The sequence below is a fragment of the Pseudopipra pipra genome, chromosome 28, assembly GCF_036250125.1.
Source record: "Pseudopipra pipra isolate bDixPip1 chromosome 28, bDixPip1.hap1, whole genome shotgun sequence".
In the NCBI taxonomy this organism is placed as follows: domain Eukaryota; kingdom Metazoa; phylum Chordata; class Aves; order Passeriformes; family Pipridae; genus Pseudopipra; species Pseudopipra pipra.
In genome coordinates this window covers 2,526,208-2,550,325 of record NC_087576.1, presented here as the reverse complement: position 1 = coordinate 2,550,325, position 24,118 = coordinate 2,526,208, and the positions used below count along the sequence as shown (strand labels likewise).

At 47.3% G+C, this 24,118-nt stretch overlaps 1 protein-coding gene across 4 annotated transcripts in view; it reads right to left on the bottom strand.

Moving 5' to 3' along the window:
* The window catches only part of DOCK5 (dedicator of cytokinesis 5), an 84,037-nt gene that overhangs the window by 33,889 nt on the left and 26,030 nt on the right, over positions 1 to 24,118 (bottom strand). For all 4 annotated transcript variants that reach the window (XM_064637984.1, XM_064637985.1, XM_064637982.1 and 1 more), the window contains exons 6-28: positions 22,063 to 22,211; positions 21,262 to 21,397; positions 20,977 to 21,134; positions 20,154 to 20,235; positions 19,450 to 19,579; positions 18,171 to 18,243; positions 16,604 to 16,746; positions 15,893 to 16,018; positions 15,241 to 15,365; positions 15,039 to 15,137; positions 13,889 to 13,961; positions 12,940 to 13,043; positions 12,422 to 12,614; positions 11,537 to 11,634; positions 10,857 to 10,946; positions 10,364 to 10,464; positions 8,918 to 9,052; positions 8,145 to 8,256; positions 7,019 to 7,089; positions 5,626 to 5,732; positions 4,851 to 4,987; positions 4,085 to 4,180; positions 2,904 to 3,002 (exon numbers count right to left, since the gene is read on the bottom strand). In XM_064637984.1, coding sequence (XP_064494054.1) covers positions 2,904 to 3,002; positions 4,085 to 4,180; positions 4,851 to 4,987; positions 5,626 to 5,732; positions 7,019 to 7,089; positions 8,145 to 8,256; positions 8,918 to 9,052; positions 10,364 to 10,464; positions 10,857 to 10,946; positions 11,537 to 11,634; positions 12,422 to 12,614; positions 12,940 to 13,043; positions 13,889 to 13,961; positions 15,039 to 15,137; positions 15,241 to 15,365; positions 15,893 to 16,018; positions 16,604 to 16,746; positions 18,171 to 18,243; positions 19,450 to 19,579; positions 20,154 to 20,235; positions 20,977 to 21,134; positions 21,262 to 21,397; positions 22,063 to 22,211 — 2,637 coding nt within the window. The remainder of the gene's footprint in view (positions 1 to 2,903; positions 3,003 to 4,084; positions 4,181 to 4,850; positions 4,988 to 5,625; positions 5,733 to 7,018; positions 7,090 to 8,144; positions 8,257 to 8,917; positions 9,053 to 10,363; positions 10,465 to 10,856; positions 10,947 to 11,536; positions 11,635 to 12,421; positions 12,615 to 12,939; positions 13,044 to 13,888; positions 13,962 to 15,038; positions 15,138 to 15,240; positions 15,366 to 15,892; positions 16,019 to 16,603; positions 16,747 to 18,170; positions 18,244 to 19,449; positions 19,580 to 20,153; positions 20,236 to 20,976; positions 21,135 to 21,261; positions 21,398 to 22,062; positions 22,212 to 24,118) is intronic.

Here is a 24,118-nt window from a genome sequence, read left to right as displayed (position 1 = left end):
AACAGCTCTATGCAGGATCCTCTATTTTATCTAAATTAGACCTAAATTACACCTAAATTATAATGTATTTATTATTTAATTCTATTAGTTAAGTCTTTTCTGGTCCAGTTTAAGAAGGACACCTAAAGCCAGGGAGTGAACATGATGTCAGACACATAATTTAGAGCATTATTGCACAAAAGACACCTTTTATGTTCTCCAAACTGCTCCAAACAAGACTTAAGACTTGGGCAAGGCAAGGTTGAATTGTGCAATGAGGGAAAAAAAGGAAAAGGCAAAAGAAGAGAGATGAGCTAAAGAAGGGAATATCAACAATATTGATCTCTACATTGTGGTCTCTACAGATATAAAAGCACTGAAATCAATTTGAGTCTCTACAACGACACCACATCAGCATTAAAAATGAGAGGGACACAAAGAAGGTCACAGGAAAAACCACTCCCCTGAAATCATCCCCAGCAAAAGAAAAAAACCCTCTGTGGAGCTGAACAGTTTGCTGGAAAAAACTGGCAAGTGATGGAGGGAGAGAAATGGGCTTTGGGTGCTGCCTCAGGAAAAATCCTTCAGGCATTATTAAATCAGGGCTTGATGGAAAGGTTTGGGCTCGACACAGGGGCACCTTGAGGAGATGAATTAGCTCCTAACAGTGTTAAACCAACCAAGCCACGATGCAAAGCAGGGCTGCAAACACCAGAGCCAACAAAACCCCCCAACAAACAGCAAAAATAAAGTCAATTACTGCAGTGAAACAAAATGTGCTGTTGGTATGAACAGCTACTACAAAAGGTGGGTTTGCTCATTAGATTTAAGGATGTGTAAAAATTAGATCAGAAATTGTTATTTTCCATCAGTTTCTGTTTAAATCCAGCAGGAGGTTGGAACAAGATGATTTAATTCTGCTTTAATTCTGTTTAAAGCAGGAGGTTGGAACAAGATGATTTTTAAGGTCCCTTTCAACCCAAACCATTCTGTGATTCTATTCTGGAATTCTAAATGATGAGCAGGTAGTTTTAATAATTACATTAATAGCAATTCACCCTCCTGATATGGCCTCATACAGAAGCTTTCTGTGGCCACAGAGAAATACAGAAGGAATATTCTCCTGTTTGAGTCAGGAGATGCAGAAAGCTCTGGTAGAACAAGACCCATTGAACCCACAAGGGGAGCTTTGTGAGCTTAACCTCCCCCTGAACTTCAGTTATGATGCTCTCCTCCTCCTCCTCCCTCAACTCGAATTTTCAGGGAGAAATTCTGAATTGAGGGCCACTCAACATCAGATTTGTTTCAACTCTGCCCTGAACTCCCTCAGATTTACCTCCCCAACCCCCTTCTCCCCTCTCAGAGTGTTTCCACACAACCCCTCCCTCATTTCCTGGCTCAGACAGCAGCACAATTCCTGCTCATCTTCTGATTCTGGTTTCTTTCTCCCTCCCCAACAAATAATTTGGGTGAGAGCAAGAGCAGCTCTGAGCCCACACGGAGGGAGTGTGACCTGTAGGTGGCTGTGTTGCTCCAGAGATGGAAAGCAAAATTCCTACTGCACAGGGAAAAGCGTCCAAAATGAATAACAAACCTTTTTGGAGGGTTTTGACACAGGCAGAACACAACTCCAGGCTGGTATTTCAATAATCAAGCACCTCCCCGTGGCAAAAACAAGGAATAAAGGGGGCAAAAAAAGCCACAGAGTTGCTGTGTCGTGCACCAGGGACTTGCTTTAATGTTAGTTTTGACCATTTTGGGGAGTTTGGAGAAAACTCTGGGCACAGCTGTTCATTTTAAGGGCCTCAAAAAAATAAAAAGCTCATGTTTCACCTGGTGTCATACTGAAAGTCAAAAGCTAACGTTTCACCTGATGTCATACTGGAAGTCTTTGGGGATGTGAATTGTACAAAACTGTTACCATTTTGGGAACTATTTGCAGTGCTGCCCATTAAAGCAAGATTAAAGGATTTAATTAAACTTTAGAGGAGGGGGAAGAATTAGGTAAAGAGAAAAGGAGCACAAGGAGAGCCAGTGAGAGTGAGGGAAATGCTTTTCCTTTCCATCTTCATTCCCTTTTCTGCTTCCTGACTTAAAGAAGTCATTAAGCATGTTTTTACTCAATGCCACAAATGCTGCTCTGAGTCAACACCACCCCAGAATAAATGCCCAGGGGCTGTGGCATCAGGAGCCCAGGACTCCCTGCTGATGGATGTGGTTTAATCACAGAATCATAAAATCAGCCAGGTTGGAAAGGACCTCTGAAATCATCAACCCTTGATCCAACCCCACCGTGGTTATGACTACAACCTTTACTCACTTGTAACTCAGTCAAAACTCCTATTAACTTCAATAAATCCAGAGATAATAACATTTTTAGTGCCAGAGGGATTTTAGTACATTGTGTTTATCCCCTCTCACGTTTCTAATGCCAGGCATTTTAACTGAAATACTTATCAAGCTCATAAAAAATTAACACACATTAAAATGCACCAGAGCTTGTAGCTTTTTTTAAATAGAGATCATTATTGCAATCTTAAAATATACTTGGAAAGGTTAGGCAAGTGTGATAGTTTCAATCTACACCTTCCTGGAGACCAGCTTGTAAAGTTCTCTCTTTGGTGTTGGGAGAAATTGTGGGAAGGGGTGGGGAAGTCTGGAAATTGGAGTTTGGATTTCTAATGTGGCTCAAACTGCCACAGCAAGTCTGCATAAGAGAAAACTAAAACATTTGCAAAAAAACCATACAAATGTTCTCCTATCAGTTAATGAAGTTTTTAACCTGGCCTGCAGGTTTCCCCTGGCAGGGCTCTTAATCTGTTTTTATGGATTTATGTGCAGCCCAAACCCGAGCCAGGAGTTTGGAGTGACCTTCCCGAAGCAGAGCTGGGCACTGAGCTCATCCCCCAGCCAGGCTGACTTACAATGATGTCCTGCCTGGTTTTGAAAGTCTTGATGTAATGGCTGTAATGGAAATCATCCATCTGCCTCAGGATGGCTGTCATGCAGGCCACGAAAATCCCCTGCAATGGCAAAACAAAACCCTGGTTATTGTCCTGTGAGTCCTGAGTGTGACCTCATCGATGTCACTGAGCACAGTCCTGCATCATCTGAGCCCTGACATCAGCCTGGGGCTCCCTTCAGTCCTCTGACCCAGCCAAGACTTCCTAAAATCCAACCATGAAGTCTGGGTGTTGCTTTCTTTCTCCTCAGGGATCACATTTGGCAAGAGAAAGACATCTTCCCAACATGGCATTTATATATATATAAATATATATATATGTGTGTGTGTGTGTGTGTCTGTGTGTGTGTGTATATATACATATATATGTGTGTGTATATACATATATATGTGTGTGTGTATACATATATATGTGTGTGTGTATACATATATATGTGTGTGTATATACATATATATGTGTGTGTATATACATATATATATGTGTGTGTGTATATATATATATACATACAGACTACTTCATTACATCTTCAGGGCCTTTTCTAACCTGATTCTCTGATTTTCAGGGTCTTTTCCAGCCCCATCCTCTGATGTCCAGGTTTAGCCTGGCCAGCTGCAAGTCCCACGGGGGACAGATTAACACGACTTCAGAGTTATCAAAAATAAGACATATTCCCAGCTCTTGATTTTTGCCATCTTTCTGGGCATGAAATACAGGGCAAATCAAAATATTCCAAGGGCTTACACCTTCTCAGGTACCCCAGCAGTCAGAAATGCCCCTCAGGGATGTGTCATCCCTCAGCATTTAATCCTATTCAGCCAAGGTGATAAAAAGAGCATTTCTTCAGCAGACTGCTCGTGCCTGCAGTTAGAAACTGCACTGAAACCAACTTCTCTGTGCACGAGGGCCCAAAGGGACTGGAAATCACAGCCCAGGGAATCAGTTCGAGGTGCAGCTGGAGCAGGACACCTTGGATCCCAACCCCCGGCCTTGCCAAACCACCCAAAGCCATGGGTGAGTGGCACAGAAGCCCTGCAGGAAAGGGAAAGGTGGTTCCATAAACCACTGCCACACGCTGAAACCTCCCAGGGGAATAAATTCCACTGTGAGAAAGTGGTAGAAGTGAGGAAGTGAAAGGCTCTCACGATGTGAGGGGACTGGCGGCTCATCCCGATCACCGTGCGGTTGATCCTCCTCAGCAGGCGCTCCATGATCAGCTGGATGTGCAGAGCTGTGGGGCCCTGGGGAGGGGAAAAAAGCAAAATGAGAGACCACTCTTAACGGACACTGCCCCAGAGAGAGCTCCCTGGGCTGGGGGACTGCCCTGACAGTGGTTAGTTGCCATTAGAGGAAACAAAAAAAAGGAGATTTAAGCACTCGAGCGATCGATTCAAATGCTGGAGGTGTTCTCTTGGTGGGGAGCTCAGTTCATTGATCTGGTCCAGCTTCATTAGCTCATCCTGCTGCTCTGACTGGGCTTTGTTTTCCCTGAACAGCTCTTCAGTTCAAAGCAGTGTTTTCCCAGCAACTCAGAATCAATGTCCAGGGCCACTGTGGGCAGTAACAGTGTTCCCCAGACTGAGCTGTGTGCCCATTTCACAGAAACCAAACACTTCCATGACTTGCTCCAAGTTATTCAACGAGCCACCAGAGTAGCTGGGATAACATTTTGGTCCCTAGAAAGGGAACTAATGGCTTTTAGTAGTGTGATAATGACTAACTCAACCTTTCCTGGCTCCTTTTCAGACACAGCAAAAAAACCCCACGGTTCCACAAAGAACTCCCCCAGCAGTGCAACACGATTTCTGTAAACAGCACAACTTCCTAATGCTTTAAAGCATAAGTTGAGACGATTTTTTTTACCATAACCTCTCCAAAGAAGTAGTGGCACCCCTGGGAGTTGATGCTCACCACATCTTTCCTGTCCAGCACTTCCAGAACGCTGCTGAGCAGCTGGGAACTGGCCTCGTGGTCAGGCTTGTGGGAATTGTCATCCAGCTGCCCACTCAGCTGGTCGATCAGCAGGGGCAGAAGGGCATCTCTGCACTCTGAAAAATGAGAGAGAGACAGCACCATGTCATGTTGGCCTCAGGAGGATCCTCAGCATTCAGGGTACACGGGCACCACACAGGAGTTCTCCGCTCCCAAATTCACCTTGGACACCAAAACATACTTAAAGCCACTTGGGTTATAACCAACAGATGAGAGAGTCACAAATAACCTGTAATTAGTCATGGAATGGACTTAATGATCATCCAGTTCCACCTCCTGCCATGGGCAGGGACACTTTCCACTAGCCCAGGTTGCTCCAAGCCCTGTCCGACCTGGCCTTGGGCACTTCCAGGGATGGGGCAGCCACAGCTTCTCTGGGCAACCTCTGCCAGGGCCTCACAGGGAAGAATTTCTCCCTAATATCCCATCTAACCATGTCCTCTTATTTCTAAATTATATATATATATACATTGCACCAAACAGCAAACTCAACTTCTGCCTCTTTCTACCTCAGGATCCCACAGCACTGGGAATTGGATAAAGACCCAACAGCCAAAAACCATTTCAGTTCTTCCAGGGGAAGGGATATTTCCAAAGATGGGTTTAAGGGTAGATCAGCACTGGTGGCTGACATGGGACCTTGCAAGGCATTTCTGGTTTGAAGGCTGTGTGGCCCCACGGAGAATCCACTCACCAGCCTGTCTGAACAGATCACTCTCCACGATCTTGGTCAGGCAGTTCAGCTTCTGGCGGACGAGCTGGTTGTCAGGAATACTCTGGATAAACTTGCTGAAGAGGACACTGGTGTGCAAACCACAGAGGGAACAGCTGGTCAGAGCTTCCACCCAATGCCATCCCATCCTGCACTCGGGCAAGCCACAGAATCCTGGAATGCTTTGGGTTGGAAGGAACCTTAAAGATAATCCCATTCCACCCCCTGCCACGGGCAGGGACACCTCCCACTAGCCCAGGTTGCTCCAACCTGGCCTTGGACACTTCCAGGGATGGGGCAGCCACAGCTTCTCCAGGCAATCTGTGCCAAGGCCTCATCCCCCTCAGAGGGAAGAAGTCAAGCAGGTTTGTCTCAGTGTGGACATATCTCCAGGCAAATTACTGCACAGCCCTGACTTATTTTTAACAAACTCAGTACAGCCCTTGAAGTAAAACTGGGCAGTATTCAGAAACTGCAGGCTTAAAACTCCTAAAATTAGGCTTTTATTCCAAGGCAGACTAGACACATCACAAACATTTACACACAGACAATACTCTCTGCCCTCCAGTGCCAGAAGAAGAGAATCACACTTGCTTCTCACTCAAAATGAAAGCAGAATTTTGCAAAGACCCAGCAGCCTCACTGCTGAAAGTTGAGCCATGTACAGCAGCAAAAGCACATCCTTCCAGATGCCCCTTTCATCAAGAGTGATGACTCATTTCACTCCGAGATTCCATTAAATTCAATTCCGTGGACATTTGCTGTCTGTCTGCTGCTTCCGAGCAAATTATTTGTGTCAGCACGAGGAGACACAAGGGATGGGCAGTTCTGGGCAAAGCTGTGAACACCAAAGAACAGGAATCCACAGGGCTGTGGATTCCCTGGATAAATCCAGCTTTGTTTCCTTAACCAAGGCTCTGCCTTTGCCACGGATTTCAATTCACCTCAGGAACAACCACTAAGAATTGGTGAAAACCTGCACAACATTTCAACATCTCACTGCACAGTCCTCCAGGGTTGGTTTTCAGTAAAACTCAAGGTGTCTGTAAGAAACACAGGATCCCAGGATGCTTTGGGTTGGAAGGGACCTTAAAGCTCTCCTTGTTCCACCCCTGCCATGGGCAGGGACACCTTCCACTAGCCCAGCTTGCTCCAAACCCTGTCCAACCTGGCCTTGGACACCTCCAGAGCAAGCAGCTGAGATGCACAGAACCCTTTTAACCACATCCTTTAAAACCCTGCAAGCACTTCCTCAAATCCCTGCCCAGCATCTGCACCACCAGCTCAGAACTGGAGTGGCTGTTTTTAAGCAAAGTGTTCAAAATTCTTCCCACCCAGCTGAGCTGGGTTTAGAGGACAAACTTAACACAGTTACCTGAGCTCAACGGGGTCGAACACCAGTTTGACATCGTTTATGATGCTTGGCAAATACTTCAGAGCTGCCCCCTGCAAGAAAAAACCCAAGGACATGGAACACAGGTGGCACATCCAGTCTTTGTCAAGAGCAAATATGGGGACAAGTGCAGGGAAATGGCTTAAGATCAAATTTATGCTTTCAAAGAGCCTCCAACAACCCCACACGTGCAGTGCAGAGCTGGCAAGGTGAGGGAGGAAGGATTCATGGCCAAGTTCTTTCCTTTTTTGCAGACATCCTGCAGTTCCAGGGGTTAAGCACCTTATTGCCTGACATAAAAAGCACTGGGCAGGTAAATTGGCTCTGTTCTGCACAGTTTAGCACATCCACATCCCCAGGAATAAGTTATCCAGGCTTTCATAAATGTAGCATCCAGATAACTCTGACTCCATGTCTCTGGGATGTTCTTGAGCTGCTGCCAGCAGCTACTCTGACTGCCTGAGAATCACAGTCAGGCTTTAAATCACCCCAGAGCTAATTAAAAATTCAGAGTCACTCTTTCCTTCAAATAAAAAGCATGGAAGAATGGAAACAAAGTAAGGAATCTCCAGGCCTCACTGCCTTCAGCAACTCAGCAGCCTCTCTGCTCTGCTCCTCCTCAGAGCACCAGAACAAGGTTCATCATCCTGCTGACACCAGAAAAACCAGCAGGTACAAGATCTAAGACACGTTTAGAGACCATCTGGGTTTTTTCACTGCTTTAATTCCCAGCATTACACGGATTTTTGCAGTAGTTGTACATTTGTACCTCCACCACCCTCAAGGGATTTCTGCAGTAGTTGTACATTTGTATCTCCATCAGCCTCAGGCTTGGTTGAAGTGCCTTCCCCCCTGGGGCAGGTGGTAGCTCTTATCTCAGGAGATGCTGAAGGGATGCTGCTCTTTTTATTTGATAAATTTTTGGCTTTAAATATGCCTTTCCTGCCACACACACAGCTCATTAAAACAGACACTGGGAGGGGTGACTCGCCTTGAAGGGGTTTTACATTCCCCAAAGCCTGTTCCTTTTCCTGGCCCAGCTCCCTCCCAGCTGTATGAGCTGATCTAATAAAAGATATTATTACTTCTCCCTGCAAATCTTGCTCACCTTGATCTTCACAGCCTCCTCCAGAGGCCGGTCCATGAGGATGTTGAAGGACAGGAAGAGTTTGCGAATGGCATCGTTGAATTCATTCCCATCTTCACTCTTCCCATAAACACTGCAAAGAACAGACACATAAACCCAGGATAACAGTGCCAGGGCAGCTGAAATGGGATTTTATCCTGGGCAACAACATCTCAGTGCAATCTCCTCCCACAGGCACATGAGGGTGCAATCAGTGTTGGGGCTTTGCAGTGATTTCCTGCTGGAATCTGTTATGAGGGAAAACCTGCACTTTTCAAGCTGCAAATTCTGCTTGGGTTCCAATAGTAAAGGTATTAAACAAAGAAAAAGCCAGAATGAACACGGGTAAAGGATTCCACCCTACAGGATTCACTGTAAATCTCTGCCAAGATGTTTTGAGGCTCCAGTAAAACCCCTGCCATTCACCACCCCCCAACTGGAGGAGGTGCCACCCTCACCTCACCTAACAAGTGTTTGGGGTGTGTGTTTGGGTCTTAAAATGAGGAAGCCATTCCATGTTTTCCTTTTTAAAATAAATACTGGGCTCCATTTCAGCTCCCCCATGCTGCTAGGGGTGACTAAAAGGATTCTCCTCTTCATGTGGGCTACTCCAATTTTTGCTTAATTTATCTGTTCCAGGCAAAGGGCAGGAAGGTCCTCTTAACAAATAAGGGATAGAAGATATGGGGAGGAATCTGGGGTGACTGGAAGAGCTCCAAGAGGAGCCCCAGGGCTGGCAGTGGCCATGGTCTCACCTCAGGTACAACACCCGGGACTGGACGATGAACCTGAACAGGTACTTGAGGGCTTTCAGGGCAGCAAAGAGCAGCTCTGTCTTGCTGGAGTCCTCAGCATTCCCCACGTAACAGTTGAGCACTTTGGTGAGCTTCCTTTGGAAAGAAAGCACAAAGCAGAACTAATAGAGACACAGCTCAGTTCCTGCCCAAGCCCAGCTTCCTTATTCCAGAGGGGAACTACAGGCCAATAAACAGTAACAGAGGTTCCTCCTCCCAGCCCATTTCCTCCTGAAACCTTTGGCTTCACGGGATGCCAGGTTTTCACAACCACTTCAGGAATTCTCACAGAGTCTACAAATCTGGCTGCAAATTCCACCTTCCTGATCTCCTTTTCTTCTTCCCTAAAACGAGCTGGAAAACCCATTCCTGCTGGAGGTGACTGACACCTCCTCCGTGGGTTCTCAGTCCCGAGTGTGCAGCACAAAGCTCTCCTGAAGCAGCTCTGAGCTGCAGACAAGTGGCACAAACACATGATGTGCATTTTTTTATCAGGTCTCTGCCCCATCAGAAGATCAGGATCCTCCCCCAGTGCCAGGGCTGGGAATACTCAGGCAAAATGCTCTTCATTAATCAACTCCCAGCACCCAAAGCAGTGTGAGAGCGACAGCCAAGCTCTTGCTGCTCTATTTGCCACCCTGCCAGCATCCAATTCCCCCCTTTTTTCCAAATTCTGGCACGTGGAACACACAAAGGATGCTCTGGAATATTGCAGTTCACTTGGCATCATGCAGGTGTCACGTCAAGCCAAGCTGGAAAAGAAGGCAAGGGAACGACAACAAAGCTAAGCCAGAGTGTGCCAATTAATCAGACTAAAAAGTCTGTTTATTGTGAGGGAAGTAATGATGATTCTTCCACAGGTTACAGGGAAGAAGGGAAGGAAATCATATGGAAGCAGGGATTGTGTGGCAGGGCATGGAAGGAGAAAGAAATCCAGGAGATGGGGACTTCAAATTGTGCTTCCTCATGGAATTATCTTTAGGGTGACAGCCAGAAAGAGATGCTGAGCACTCAGCACCAGGAATTCACATGGATCAGGAAAAAATCAGCAAAAGAAGAGATTATTGGCCTCAGTTATAAGTCTTGAGTTCCCTCTTCCCATGAGGGTGATGACCTTTGGGTTGAGAGGTGCTGGATCAAGGAGTTGGGAAGTCAAGATCCACAAAAGGAGTGCCTTTCCCTTACAGAAAAAACCAAAATAAAATCTCCCAAGAGAAATTTTTAGAGGGTATAAAGACGTATTACAGGTTGTCCTTCTCTCCTGTGAAAGTAGAGAAGAATGGGATGGGACTCCCTGGGCTCTGCTGCTTTTATCACGTTGCCATCATCAAAAATTATCTAATAAATACCACCATTACCAGAATTAAAAAGTAATCCCATCACAAGCCTGGGTGCACCAATACTCACACATATGCCAGGGTTGCACTGAAGTGCTTGTAAATGTAAGTCTCAAGGACAGCATTGAAATGCTGGAACTTGATGTCTCCAATCAAAGAAATAATAAATACCTGCCAAAAAAATTCAAAAGGAAACAAGTGTACAGAGCTGCACAGCCTGGAACTCCAACATAACTCAGTCTCCACTTGCATGTCATTTCTCTTGCTGGATTATAGGTTTTGTTTGTTTTCTTAACAGCATTAATGCCACAGAGAGTGTTATTATTGATGTTCTAGCAGTCACTAAACACTGGGTGTATTTATTTATTTATTACTGTTTTCACTGGGGTTACTAAAAAGCTGAATGTGCACTTCAGTCCTAGCTCTGAAAACGCCTTAAGAAGAGTTTAAATGTAATTTATTAACAGAGCAAAATACCAGCTGCTCATCTAAAGGAATCACCACAAAGAGGCTGAAAATGTGGCTGAAAACAGATACTCTAAATGCCCAAAAGACTCACTCACCAGGGCATCAAACACAAGGAAGTCATAGGTTTCATTTTCTGACATCTCCATCATGATGTTGAAAAGTGCATCGAGGGTGTCTGGCAAAAACTAGAGGGGAAAAAATATAATAGTAAAAAAATAATAGTGAATAGTAGTAAAATAGTAAAAATAATGGTAAAAGGGTGGCTGGCAAAAACTAGAGGGGAAAAAATATAATAGTAAAAAATAATAGTGAATAGTAGTAAAATAGTAAAAATAATGGTAAAAGGGTGGCTGGCAAAAACTAGAGGGGGGAAAAAATATAATAGTAAATTAAGTTAGGCTTTGAATGTATCTTTCATAAGGATACATGAATGTGTATTTCATAAGGATGCAGGGGAATATATTTCATAACTTTTCATCATTTCAAAATTAATGAAAGAATATTTCCTAAGTATACAGGGAAAATAAAAGTCCCCTGATGTCCAAGGCCAGGTTGGAGCTACCTGGTCTGGTGGAAAGGGTTCCTGCCCATGGCAGGGGGTGGACTGAGATGATTTTAAGGTCCCTTCCAACCCAAACCATTCCATGATTCCCCTGGAATTGCCCTCCCAGCCCCTTTTTTGGGCACAGCACAGCCCCAACCCTTCAAGGTCAACCCCAGGCACGCACACCTGAGCTTGGGTAACAACAAAGGAGACCCAAATTCCCAGGGATACCTTCACAATCTCCCCTCCTTCCACCTCCATGAGCTTCCTGAGGTTGTGGGCGATGTTCTGGGAGTTGGAGCGCCAGTTCAACAAACCCAGCAGGTCAACTGGCAAGGGCACAACAACGGCAGCAATTAGCAATTCCAACCCCCCCAGCTGACTGAAGGGCTGCAGAACGAGTCTAGAGGTTATTTTTAGCAGCAGTGTACGAGGAAAAGTCACCCTGATGCACAGAATGTTACCTGGAGGTGGTTCCTCTGTCTTGGCGTGGAAGGGAAGTTTGGCTATAAATGGAAACTTTGGTGCAGCCCTGACAACACGAGGCATTTGGAGGCAATTCTGCAGGTTTCCCACTCACTCAGAGGAGGCATCTCAAGCCAGGGATTTTATCAGAGTGCATGGCTTAGCCCAAGAGCCTTCCAGAGCTACTGGAAGTCTCCCATCATCTCCCAGCACACGCTGCACTCGTTCCCATCTGTACATCCCTTCATTCTGACCCCTCTGGCAGCACGAAAAGCAGAGTTAATGTCCAACAGCACCCTGCAGAGCTCAGTTCTAACTGCTGCTCTCTTAATAGCAGAGAAGATAATTAACCTGAAACATTCATAACTCTGAGAACACACACACTGTCACTGGGAGGTGCTGTTTCTGCACAAGGATTTAACAGGGGCAGTTTGGATACAACATTCATGGGATGTGGTTGCCAGTGGCTGCACAAACACCTCTGTAGCTTGTACTGGCAATGTGATGCCAATAATGCTGGCACAGGGCTGCCATTGATAAGCCAAACAGCAAAACTAAAGCTCAAGCATTGGGCCCACCCATCCTGCACTGCCAAAACATCTGGGTGAAGAAAATGCCCTTTTTACTTCAGACCCCCAGCGCAGGACGTACCATTCTGGGTGAGTTTGGTGGAGCAGATCACAGTGGCAATCTGGAAGCTGTCCTTTGTGCTGTCTTTCGTGGGGGTGAAGTTGGCCAGGTGGTGCAGGTTCTTCCCTGAAGGAGCCTCCCTCTCCTCCATCTCCGTTTTGGTGCAAGGAAGACTCAAATAGCTTTTGGCATCTTCCATTTTCTTGTTATCGCCCTGTGGGTCGAGAGCAGCAGAGAGAAGGGTTATTTCACACTGAGCACACTCATCTGACCTGCACTTCTCAGCTGCAGCCAAACTTCAACACAGTGATGGACACAAGGGATTTGAAACACTTCTTAATCTCTGGAATTGTTTGGGCTTCTCACTTCAGGGAATAAGTTGCCCATGCAGCTAAAGGACTGAGATATTTTCAGAGATCCAAACCACAGAGTTTAGGAGGGTCTCCCCTCCCCACCCACACATTTTGTAGCTGGGAAAATCAGCCAAGAGAGTGTTTTGATCAGTCAGACAAAGGCAAGGCTGCAAATGGCCGGGTTACCTTGTAAACAATCAGGTTGTGTTTGCCATCCTGCAGCGTCGTCCCGTCGGCGTTCATCAGCTTCACAAAGCCCACACCAAAAGCTCTCTCAGACCTATCCCTGGCTGCAAACACCAGGAGAAATCTTTGTTAGGAACTGCCTTATTTATGGGCATACAATCCACAGTGCAGCTCTCTATCTAAGGCAGCAGCTTTTTTATTTATCAGCATCTCAAGGCACTTCACAGGTACCTGCAGCTACACAAACATCCTCTTTGCAGCATCTCCCACCACACCAGTTCAGTGCTTCATTGTGCTGATGGATGGACAGATCAATGGTTGGACTCCATCATCTTAGAGGCCTTTTCCAACCTTAATGATTCAATGATTCCATGACACACAACTGCAGAGATATTTTGGTCTGGATTTTGCACCTCTGTTTGTCAGGAATGGATGTGGAAGTCTCTGCATCTCCCAGGTGCCTTCAGAGGATTTTCTGGAGAGCCTTTCAAAGGCTTACTCTCACTTTGTTGATCTTGTTTCAGGGCTCTGAAATTGCCTGATGAAACTTCTGGCTCTCACTTTCTCATTAGTTTCTCATTTACCTAATTAGAAATCCTCCTACAGGAAGACCATTAGAAGCCCACCAAGCTTTGCACTGAATTTTGTCAAGGCCTTGATATAAATTAAAACCATACACTGAGAAGCCAGAGCAATAATAAGCACTGACAACTGCCTTTTAAGGGGGCCATCATGCTGCTCCTTCTCTAATTTCAGTTTTAGAACAGCACCAGCACCAAACCCGCACGGTGAAAAATCTGAGTTATTTTGCTTCTGGCTTGCAAAAAAATCCACAATGCTGGAATTAAGCAGAAATGAGGAATGAGCAGCAAAAAGAGCCACACTTCTGGTGGATGCTCAGGAAACCCCCACGAGGGTGGGAAGAGCACAGCCCCTTCCTGGTACTCACATTCCTGGGACGAGCGGTGACGGAAAGTGAACCTCAGGTGGCACCGACTGACCTCTTCTATGGCAATGGCCACCTGCACAGGGGACAGCAGGGACATGCAGCACCCTTCCCCACCTCCTGATGTTCTACAGGACATTGGGGGATTGAGGCACCTTCTGATTTTAAACCAGTTCTGGTTTTAATCAGTCCCGTTTGATCTCTTTATTGATGAGCTGGGTGAGGGGATCAAGTGTTCCACGGGCAAATCTGCTGATGACACCAAGCTGGGGGGGGAGTGTGGATCTGCTGGAGGGCAGGAGGGCTCTGCAGAGGGACCTGGCCAGGCTGGATCCATGGGCTGATTCCAATGGGATGAGGTTCCCCAAGGCCAAGGGCCGGGTCCTGCCCTTTGGCCACAACAACCCCCGGCAGCCCCACGGGCTGGGCCAGAGTGGGGGGACAGAAAGGGCCCTGGGGGGACTGACTGACAGCAGCTGAACAGGAGCCAGGGGGGCCCAGGGGGGCAAGAGGCCAATGGAGCCTGGCCTGGCTCAGGAATAGTGTGGCAGCAGGAGCAGGGCAGGGATTGTGCCCCTGCCCTGGGCACTGGGGAGGCCACCCCTGGAGTGCTGTGCCCAGCTCTGGGCCCTCAGCTTGGGAAGGATGTGGAGGGGCTGGAGCAGGGGCAGAGAAGGGCAACGAGGCTGGGGAAGGGTGTGGAGCACAAGTGCTGGGAGGAGAGGCTGAGGGAGCTGGGGGGGCTCAGCCTGGACAGGAGGAGGCTCAGGGGAGACCTTCTCACTCTCTGCAACTCCCTGCCAGGAGGGGGGAGCCAGGGGGGGTCGGGCTCTGCTCCCAGGAACCAGCAGTGGGACAAGAGGGCACAGCCTGGAGCTGCCCCATGGCAGGTTTAGGTTGGCCATGGGGAAGAAGTTCTTCCCAGAGAGAGGGATCAGCCCTTGGAATGGGCTGCCCAGGGAGGGGGGGGAGTCCCCGTCCCTGGAGGGGTTTGAGCAGAGCCTGGATGTGGCATCAGTGCCATGGTGGGGGGGACAAGGTGGGGCTGGGTCACAGGTTGGACTCGATGATCCCAGAGGTCTTTTCCAACCTGGCTGACTGTGTTTTTGTGATTCCACCCCAAGGAAGCAGGACAGGGACTGACCCCTCGTACCTTCACGGTCTCGTACCAGCAGGGCTGCTTGACCTGGTAATAAACCACCGACTTGTACTCGGAGACACCTTCGTAACCAGCCCCAGGATGGATGGCTTTCTTTGGACACAAACACACAGGGAGGGGGGGAGGAGGAGAAGGTGAGGGCTGGAATGAGAGCAGGGAGGATCTGGGGTCATGCAGCTCTCGGAGGCCCTGGTACCTCCTGCAGGTTTCCATCCTCGTCGTGCACAGACATGGTGACTTCCACGTTCTTGGGGGTTTTCTTCTTCCCCTTGTCGAACTCCCCTTGGATCAGGGTGACGTAGATGTCGTTCCGAACGTCCCCTGAAATCCAGAAGGGTTTCCTGAGGGTTTTCCTCACACAGTTTTCCAGGTGGACATTTCACATCCCTGGGGACCACGTCACCCTCATCTCCTCAGCCTTTGGGTAATTCCCAGAATCACAGAATATGGGAAGGGACTTTTAATGACACCCAACATCCCAGCATTTCACCTCCATCTCAAATTACACAAAATCCTTTTAAAATGAACCATTTTCCTTTTCATATACCTCTTGTCCTTATGTATTTTTTTACAGGGCTAAATCCAGGTAGAATGGATTATACAGGGTCAAACCTACACCCAACAAAACTGTCTCTGACTAAAATGACATTTCAATCCAAAAAATTATCATTTTTCAATCAGAAAGGAAACTCATGCTTTCAATTCTTTTGACAAAACCAATTGAAAATCATCCGGAAATGTGAAGAAAAATAGAAAGTTTTTGGACAGCTTCAAAATATATCTTTTTATAGCAGAAATTCTAGAATTTTAACTGGCTCTTTCCCTTTGTAGAGGCACAGGGGACCTACCAGGAAGGATGATCTCAGGGAATCCCATTTTCCGAGCCACAGCAGTGGATCTGTCTACAAGGTGGGAGAAATCCTTTTGAACCTGAGCCAGATCCCCAGGGAGCAGCTTCAGGGAGACCCAAAGACCTGAGAAAAGGAAGATAACACTTGTTTACTGCCAAAAAAAAAAAGGTACAAACCCATGAATTTTAAGCCCATATTTATAAAAACCTTTTTCCTCCTGTGACCTTCCTGCAACAATTCCTTAAATATCCCGAGCTGGTTCTTTCTTGCCCAGTTCTGCATCTCCCTAAGGCTGAGGGAGACTTTACTGGGCAAGAAGATGCTCTGAAGTAAAACACAAACCTTCTGAGGTGAACCCTGAGTGTGTTTGAGCAAAGGTCACACACCCAGGGAAGGGCAGAAGGATCCCAAATAATTCATATTAAACCCAAAGCCATTCAGGACACGCAGCAACATTCACCTGACAGGATTTTATGTCCCTATAAGCAGCTTTAGGTTGGAAATATTGCATTATTAGCATGAAAGCATCAGCTGGAGAAGCTCCTCTCAGTCAGGTGAGAAGAGCTCCTGGGTTAGATCCACGTGTGCTGGGTGACAACCACCACAGAGGGAAGGGATCAAACTCCCCCAGTCCCTGATCCCTGGACTTCCACGAGGCTTTTATCTCCTCAGCAAGCAGGGGAAGCCTTCCCCAGGCTGGGGCTGTACCTTGGCCTTTGTGATTCACCTCCTTGGCAGCGATGACTTTGTTGAAGACCGAGGTGAGGGGCTCGTTCTCCCCAATCACGTGGGATGTGATCAGGGGGGACATGATCAGCTGCCTCTGCCTGATGTAGGTCTCCATGGCAATCCTAAAGCAGAGAGCACACACCAACATCAACCTGGGCAAGAAGAGGGCTGGCCAACAGCTGGCTGTTTTCCAGGGAAATGGGGTTTTTTTTAAAGGATTCCCTTTAAAAAGGGTTCCCTTTTACTTCTTCACCTGCACAGAGCCATGGGAAGAACAGTTAAACTCTCAAATTAGGAAGGACATCAGGCTTAGGATGAGTAACACTGAGCTGAGCCCTGATTTCAGTTGTACCTGAGAGCTGGTCCCTAGGAGGCCACGCAGATTAATTAGTGTTAATTTAACAGAATTAATGACTGCTGTGAGATCACAAGTGGTGAACCTCTCCCTAGTCACAGACACATCTGTTGAGCTTTGGATCTTGAACCTGACTTCACTCCTGTACCCACACCAGCAATAGTGACACACAAAATCATGTCTTCACAGCTTGAGGTGTCCAGCTGTGCATTCAAACTCAGCCTCATTAGAGCAGAAGGAAAATGGGGGAAAAACCCAAAACCAACCAAACAAAAACCCCAAAACAAACAAAACCCCCAACAAACAAAACCAAAACACAAAGGAAGGACCCAAACAAAAAAACCTCCAAGCAAACAAAGAAAAATAACAAAAACAAGCAAAGAAAAATAACAAAACCAAACAAAAAAACCCCAAACCAAACAAAAGCCCCAGAACCTCCCAAACAAACAAACAAACAAAAAAACCTCAAACATGAAGTAGCAGTGACATTATTCTGCAAAGGAAAAGCCATCCTTCCAGGCCCTGAAAGGGTAGGGGAACAAAGTCTCCCCTGAAAATACCTTGTAATAACATCTGGCTGCAGCACTTGCATTGCTATATTTAGGACTGTAACAACATGGCTGGGTCTACCCAAACAAGCTCCATTTCAGTGCCTGGAATGTGCCAAAAAAGTGAGTACCCAGAGCAGGCAGAGCACACAAGGCTGACCAGCACTGCAGGAATGCAGAACTCACTGGGCTTCCTGGGAAAAATCCCTTCCCTCCTGCCCTCTGACCCTTCCAGGGAAATCTGGAGAGGGAAGAGGCAGAAGTCCCACCCAGCAGGGACAGGATGTGTCCCTGTGCTCAGGTGTTTCTGAAACACTTGCCACTCACCCCTCAAAGAGTTTGGAAACCACCTCCCCCAGGTCTCCCAACGTTATATTTTGCACCGTGTTCTCCTTTTCTCTCTCCCAGGGAGAAATTCCAGCTGATTGCCAGAACTCCCCGAGCAATTCAGCCTGTCATGGACACACAGAGAGCAGAACAAAGGCTCCAGGGGACTGACAGACACCTTCCCCTTCCAAGAGCTGGCTCCTGCTCTATCTGCAGAGCCCTTGGGGCAGTGCCAGCCTCCCAGACAGATCTGTCCTCCTGCAGAGGACAATGGCTTTAATAAGCCAGAGCTGTGACCTCTGGAGCCAGTACTTACTGCTGGAACGGGATAAAATGCTGCTTCTCCTCGTCATCCACCTTGCCATGGATGATGTCAGTTATGTCCATCACTGCAACGACACCAGAGCAGCACTTACTGCTAAAGGACACCCAGAGAGCTCTGCCCTTCATGATGGAAACAGCATTTACTGCTAAAGGACACCCAGAGAGCTCTGCCCTTCATGATGGAAACAGCATTTACTGCTCAAGAACACCCAGAGAGCTCTGCCCTTCATGATGGAAACAGCATTTACTGCTCAAGAACACCCAGAGAGCTCTGCCCTTCATGATGGAAACAGCATTTACTGCTAAAGGACACCCAGAGAGCTCTGCCCTTCATGATGGAAACAGCATTTACTGCTCAAGAACACGCAGAGAGCTCTGTCCTTCATGATGGAAACAGCATTTACTGCTAAAGGACACCCAGAGAGCTCTGCCCTTCATGATGGAAACAACATTTACTGCTAAAGGACACCCAGAGAGCTCTGCCCTTCATGATGGAAACAGCATTTACTGCTAAAGGACACCCAGAGAGCTCTGCCCTTCATGATGGAAACAACATTTACTGCTAAAGGACACCCAGAGAGCTCTGCCCTTCATGATGGAAACAACAACAGCTCCTCTGGGGCCAGTGGCACCCGTGACAAGGGCTCTGAGCAACCTGGCCTGGTGGAAAGTGTCCCTGGGGGAAACTGGGGGGGTTTTAAGGTCCCTTCCAGCCCCAACCACTCTGGGATCCTCACCAGACAGCACCACCCTCATCTGAACTTTTCAAAAAGCATCTTTTCACTCATGGGCAAGTCAGCCCATGGTAGGGAGTGTGAATATGTGATAAAAACCAGGTGGGGCTCAGGGCTTTCACAGCAGAGAAATCACATTTATAATCAAAGGCTGTTATTGCTCATTCATTTTGTTTTGCACCACAAATTTCAAGTCCTTTCCCAGGAGATCACAGGAATCAAAGAGGAATTGGGTGTCTCATTCTGTAAAACCTCCAGCTTTATCCCTTGAGCCCCGAGGAGAAAATCCCTCCTGGATAACGCCCTGATAAAGCTGCTGCACTGGGAGGTGACAAAAGTGAGCAGTGACAGCGTTTCATCCTCCTGGACAACCTTAGAGGTCTCAGAGGGGACTATTTATAGCTGGGCAGCAGCAGAGATGCTGACTCTGGTGGGTGCCAGGCTTTGGGACACCCCCAGCCCACAATTCCCCGTTCCCAGCCTGCTGTCCCGGTGCCTGGGCCATGGCAGGCTCTCCATGGGCTCCCCCTGCCCTACCTGCCACCCCAAAGGGCCTCCTGAGCCCACAGGTGTGCTTCTTGCCATCCTTGAGCTCCATGTGCCCCACCCTGACGATCTGACACACCAGGCTGATCTTGGGTCTGATCAGGTCAGAGCTGCTCAAGTCCTGGAAGTGAGGTGAGAGAAAATGATATCAAAACCTGCTGCACGGATGGGAGGGAAGGCAGAGAGAGCAGGACACTCTGGGAGACTGAAAACGTGAAAATTGTGACCTCCAGGACCTAAAGGGAGCCCTGAAGGTCCTTGTAGGACCTAAAGGGAGCCCTGAAGGTCCTTGTAGGACCTAAAGAGAGCCCTGAAGGTCCTTGTAGGACCTAAAGAGAGCCCTGAAGGTCCTTGTAGGACCTAAAGAGAGCCCTGAAGGTCCTTGTAGGACCTCAAGGGAGCCTGCAGGAAGGTGCAGAGAGACATTTACGGTGCCAGGACACAGGGAATGGCTTCCCACTGCCAGAGGGCAGGGACAGATGGGATAGTGGGATAAAATTCCTCCCTGGGAGGGTGGGGAGGCCCTGGCACAGGTTGCCCAGAGAAGCTGTGGCTGCCCCTGGATCCCTGGAAGTGTCCAAGGCCAGGCTGGAACAACCTGGGATAGTGGGAGGTGTCCCTGCCCATCACTGGGTGATCTTTTTGATCCCTTCCAACCCAAACCATTCCATGATTCCCTGATGCTCTGAACTCACAGTGAAGACTGCCTGGAGGTTATTTAGCTTCTCAATTTCTTTGGGCATCCCGTTACTGCCCCAACGAACCAGGTAATTCTCACTGCAAATGAAGGAAATAAAATAAGAAATTCAAATAAATCGACACCCAGCATTCCCAGTTCCTGCCAGAAGCTGGAAAGAGTTTTGATCTTTTGGGAATATTTGAAGAATTCTGCCCAAATCTTTTATCCCAAGAGGACTGTGAGGTCAATTTTGATCTTTCAGGAATATTTGAAGAATTCTGCTACATCTTTTATCCCAAAATGACTCTGGGGTGACTCATTTCAGAGGAGGGTGAAGGCACATTGTGAGCACTCCCTGTGTAATTCCAACTGCATTTCCACACCTGATAACTTAGTGCTGGAGACAGAGTGTTCCTGACACAGACTTGCTTCCCTGATAAAGTTCTTTACATCCTCCCTACCACTACGTAATTCCCAGTTATTTGATGTGACCCTGCACTGCCTGGACAGAAAACATCAGGTATGGACATGATTTACTGGGAAACAAATAATCAAATGCATCCAGTCTTGGGAAAATTGAGAATATAAAAAGACAATTTGGGGTTTTGGGTGATGTGTCTCAGAAATGCTCAGCTTTAAGGAGGGGAGTCAGAACCTTGACTTCCCACCTCAGCTGAAATTAATTCCCAATTAATCAGAATTAATTTCCCCACACACACTGGGGCAGCAACCACAGAACTGGATAAAACTTCTCTGCTGGATTTTCTTTTCCAACCTCTACTGGCTTCTTTAAAAGGACCACCAGGATGACTAAATCACCTCTTAAAAACAGCCCCTACCTGATGAATTTGGAGAGATCAGGGTCGTAGAGGCTCATTAACAGCTCGGCATCTTCCCCAATGTTGCAGACAAAGTTCTTGAAGTTCACATACAGGCTGTAGGTGTGGGTGGAGTTGAAGATTGGCTGCCCCCTGAGGTCCAAACTCTGCTGCAGGGACTGCAAGGGACGGGAACATTCCCATGAAAAACAAACCCAGAGGAATTTCGGCCATGTGCTGCCAAAGGAGCACAAATGTACCAACACCAGGGACTTGGAGAGGACAGAGCAGTGACAGGAGATGCACCTTCTCCTCCTGGATCCTCTCATCAATCCTTTTGGAGGCAGTTTCGTGGGCCTTGAAGAGGGAGATGGTGCTGGTCTCATCCGGGTCCAAGATGTTCCCGTTGTCGTCTCGCACCACCAGGTCCAAGCCCAGGATCCTGAGCAGCACAGGGGACAAGAGGGGAATTTTGATTCAGTTTGGGAGCAGCAAAGGGGGCTTCAAGAGCACAGATGAACCAGGGAACTCAATTCCAGGGCGGCATCTCCCTCATTCTTGCTTGCAGGGCTTTGTTTTAAAAGGTGGATGTGTACCTACCAAGCTGATTATTATTCTTTGCCACAAGCTTTCTTCTTAATTGACTTATTTGACTTGAATCAGGTCTGACAGGCAGATAAATGAGCTCTGGAGACATTCCCTGTTCTGTGCAAACCAGTGAGAGCTGGAGTTCTGGTGGCCAACAGAATCCTGTTCCTCAGTTGCTGATAAAGCATTTTATTTATTTATTTCACCACCAGCAGCCAAATCCTGGCTCCAGCCAACCAGGAACAAATTGTTCTCCCTGGGAAATGCCACCAAGGCCAGATTTATGAAGAATTAAGACAGGTGAGGCTTCCTGCCAAGTCCAAGAGATCTCTGGCATGGGAAGAACCAACTGCTGCAAACCCACCTGCCAGGCAGTCCCACCCTGATGGGCACTCCAAGCTGCCACCATCGCCTTTCCAAGGGAAAAATCCCAGCCTAATTCAGTGTGTGGTCACTCACACTGTGCATTTCCTGGGATTTGGGATCCCCCCCTGCCCCCCAGGCAGGGTTTGGGTTTACCTGTTGCCATAGTCAATCTTGGCAGTGACTTTCTTCTTGAGCTCAGCCAGTTCATCCTTGGGAAGGGTCCCCGAGAGGATCTGGGACCTCCACTCTATCAGGCTGTAGGTCAGCTGCTGCACGTGCCTGAACTGGGTTGTCTTGTTGTTCTGCAGGAAAAAAGGGACAATTTTAAACAAGAAAACCCTGAAACCACTGAGCTCAGTGAGCTCAGAACTGTCCTCAGCTACAGAACCCCACAAGTTATATTTAACTACAAATACCTGAGAAACAGGCCCTGTGTGATACTGCAAGATGAGACCCCAGGAATGAGTTCTCCAGTGCTTTGCACGGCCAAGGTTTAAGTGTCTTTAAGATCTTTAAGTGCCTTTAAGGGCTTCACCTTTCCCCAGGACATTTTTTTTTTTCCAGAAAAACCCCCACAGACTAAAAATAGGCTTCTAGTGTTTTCCAGCACTTCAAAAGTGCTCTGCTGGGGAATTTTATGTACAGGGCAGAGAGAGATGTTGAGTGACCACAAGGGTGTTCTAGCAGACTGAGACAGGAATGTCAACTTAATAGAGAATCATGGAGTGTCCTGAGCTGGAAGGGACCCACAAAGATCATCCATCCAACCCCAACAACCCCCCCCTGTGCTGAGAGAATTGTCCAGAAGCTCTTTGAGCTCTCTCAGGTTTGGGGGGCTGTGACCAAACCCTGGGGGAAACAGAAAGAACAAATATTCAGCACCCAACCACCCTCTGGGGGAAGAACCTTTCCCTCCCACCCAACTGAGCCCCCTCCTGCCCCAGCTCCTGCCATTCCCTTGGGGCCTGTCCCTGCTCCCAGAGAGCTCTTGGCCCAGCCCACGTTTTCATCCCCATGTTTTCACACCCCACCCCAGCTGTAGCTGCTCAGAACCACGTCAGGGATTGCCCCAAAAATGCTCTAAACCAATCAGCTGAGTGGATCCTCCTGTTTGCATTTCCATCTCTGCTGGGAGAGCAGCAGCTCTAATTACCCAGCACTGACTGAACAGGACATCAAAAACTCCTGCTGAAGAGTTTCCTCCTGCCATCCCTGCTGTTATCATCCTTAATTAACAAAAATACTTCTCCTGCTGCTTCCACCCTGACAAAATCACTCCCATCTAAGCACCTTGTTCCTACAGTTCCAAGCTCCAAGGCTGTAATTAAAACGTGGATGGGTGTGTACAAACCTACCCTGTTGGGAGCAATGTGTGCTTGGAGAACTAAATAAGCTTTTAAAAGTGTCAGACAAAATATTAAACCATTTAAACCATTAAAGAGGAAGTCCAAGTCTCCTCCTCTCTTCACCACCTGAGTGCCAAGAGCAGCTCATTTTCCCAGGGAAGGGCCCCAGATTGGAAGTTTCTGGGACAATGATTATGGTTATTCAGCTCCAAAATGACCTTTCAAGAGGTTTTTGGCTCCATCCCACCCACAGCCAGTGGGAACTGGCCAGTGGTTCCTTGCTGGTCCTGACTGGGGTGTGACTTAATTAAATTAACAGCAGCAGGGCTGTTAATTTTTAACTGCAAACCCCAACTGCTCCCCCCCAGCAGAAAGGGAAACTCAGTTCAGTGATTTCCCCATTCTCATCTCTGTCAAATAACGTGAATGATTAATTAAATTACATGAAGGATATAAATCACTCATATTTCCCCCCAAAACTAACGGGAGTTATAAACAACCATCTTCTTTTCCATTTGGGTGACAGAGACTACAAGAGGTTTGAGTTGCTACAGGGAGGATATCAGAGATATATTTAACAAACAAAGAGATATATTTAATAAACAAAGAAAAAAAGAGTGTCCTTGCATAAAAATACTTGCAAGGAAAAGGCAATTTGTGTGGGGTTTCAGGGCAATACAGAGCAGACCTCAATGTGCCATCAGCTAAAGCTGAGTTATCTCCACACCTAATTCCTATAAACTAAACCAAGTTAAAAATCCACCCCCATTTTTATATTTATTTTGCAGTGGAGATAAACCCACTGCTGTAATGAAACCCACAGGAATTAAAGCAGTGAAATTAAATGCTGCCAAAGGAAAAAA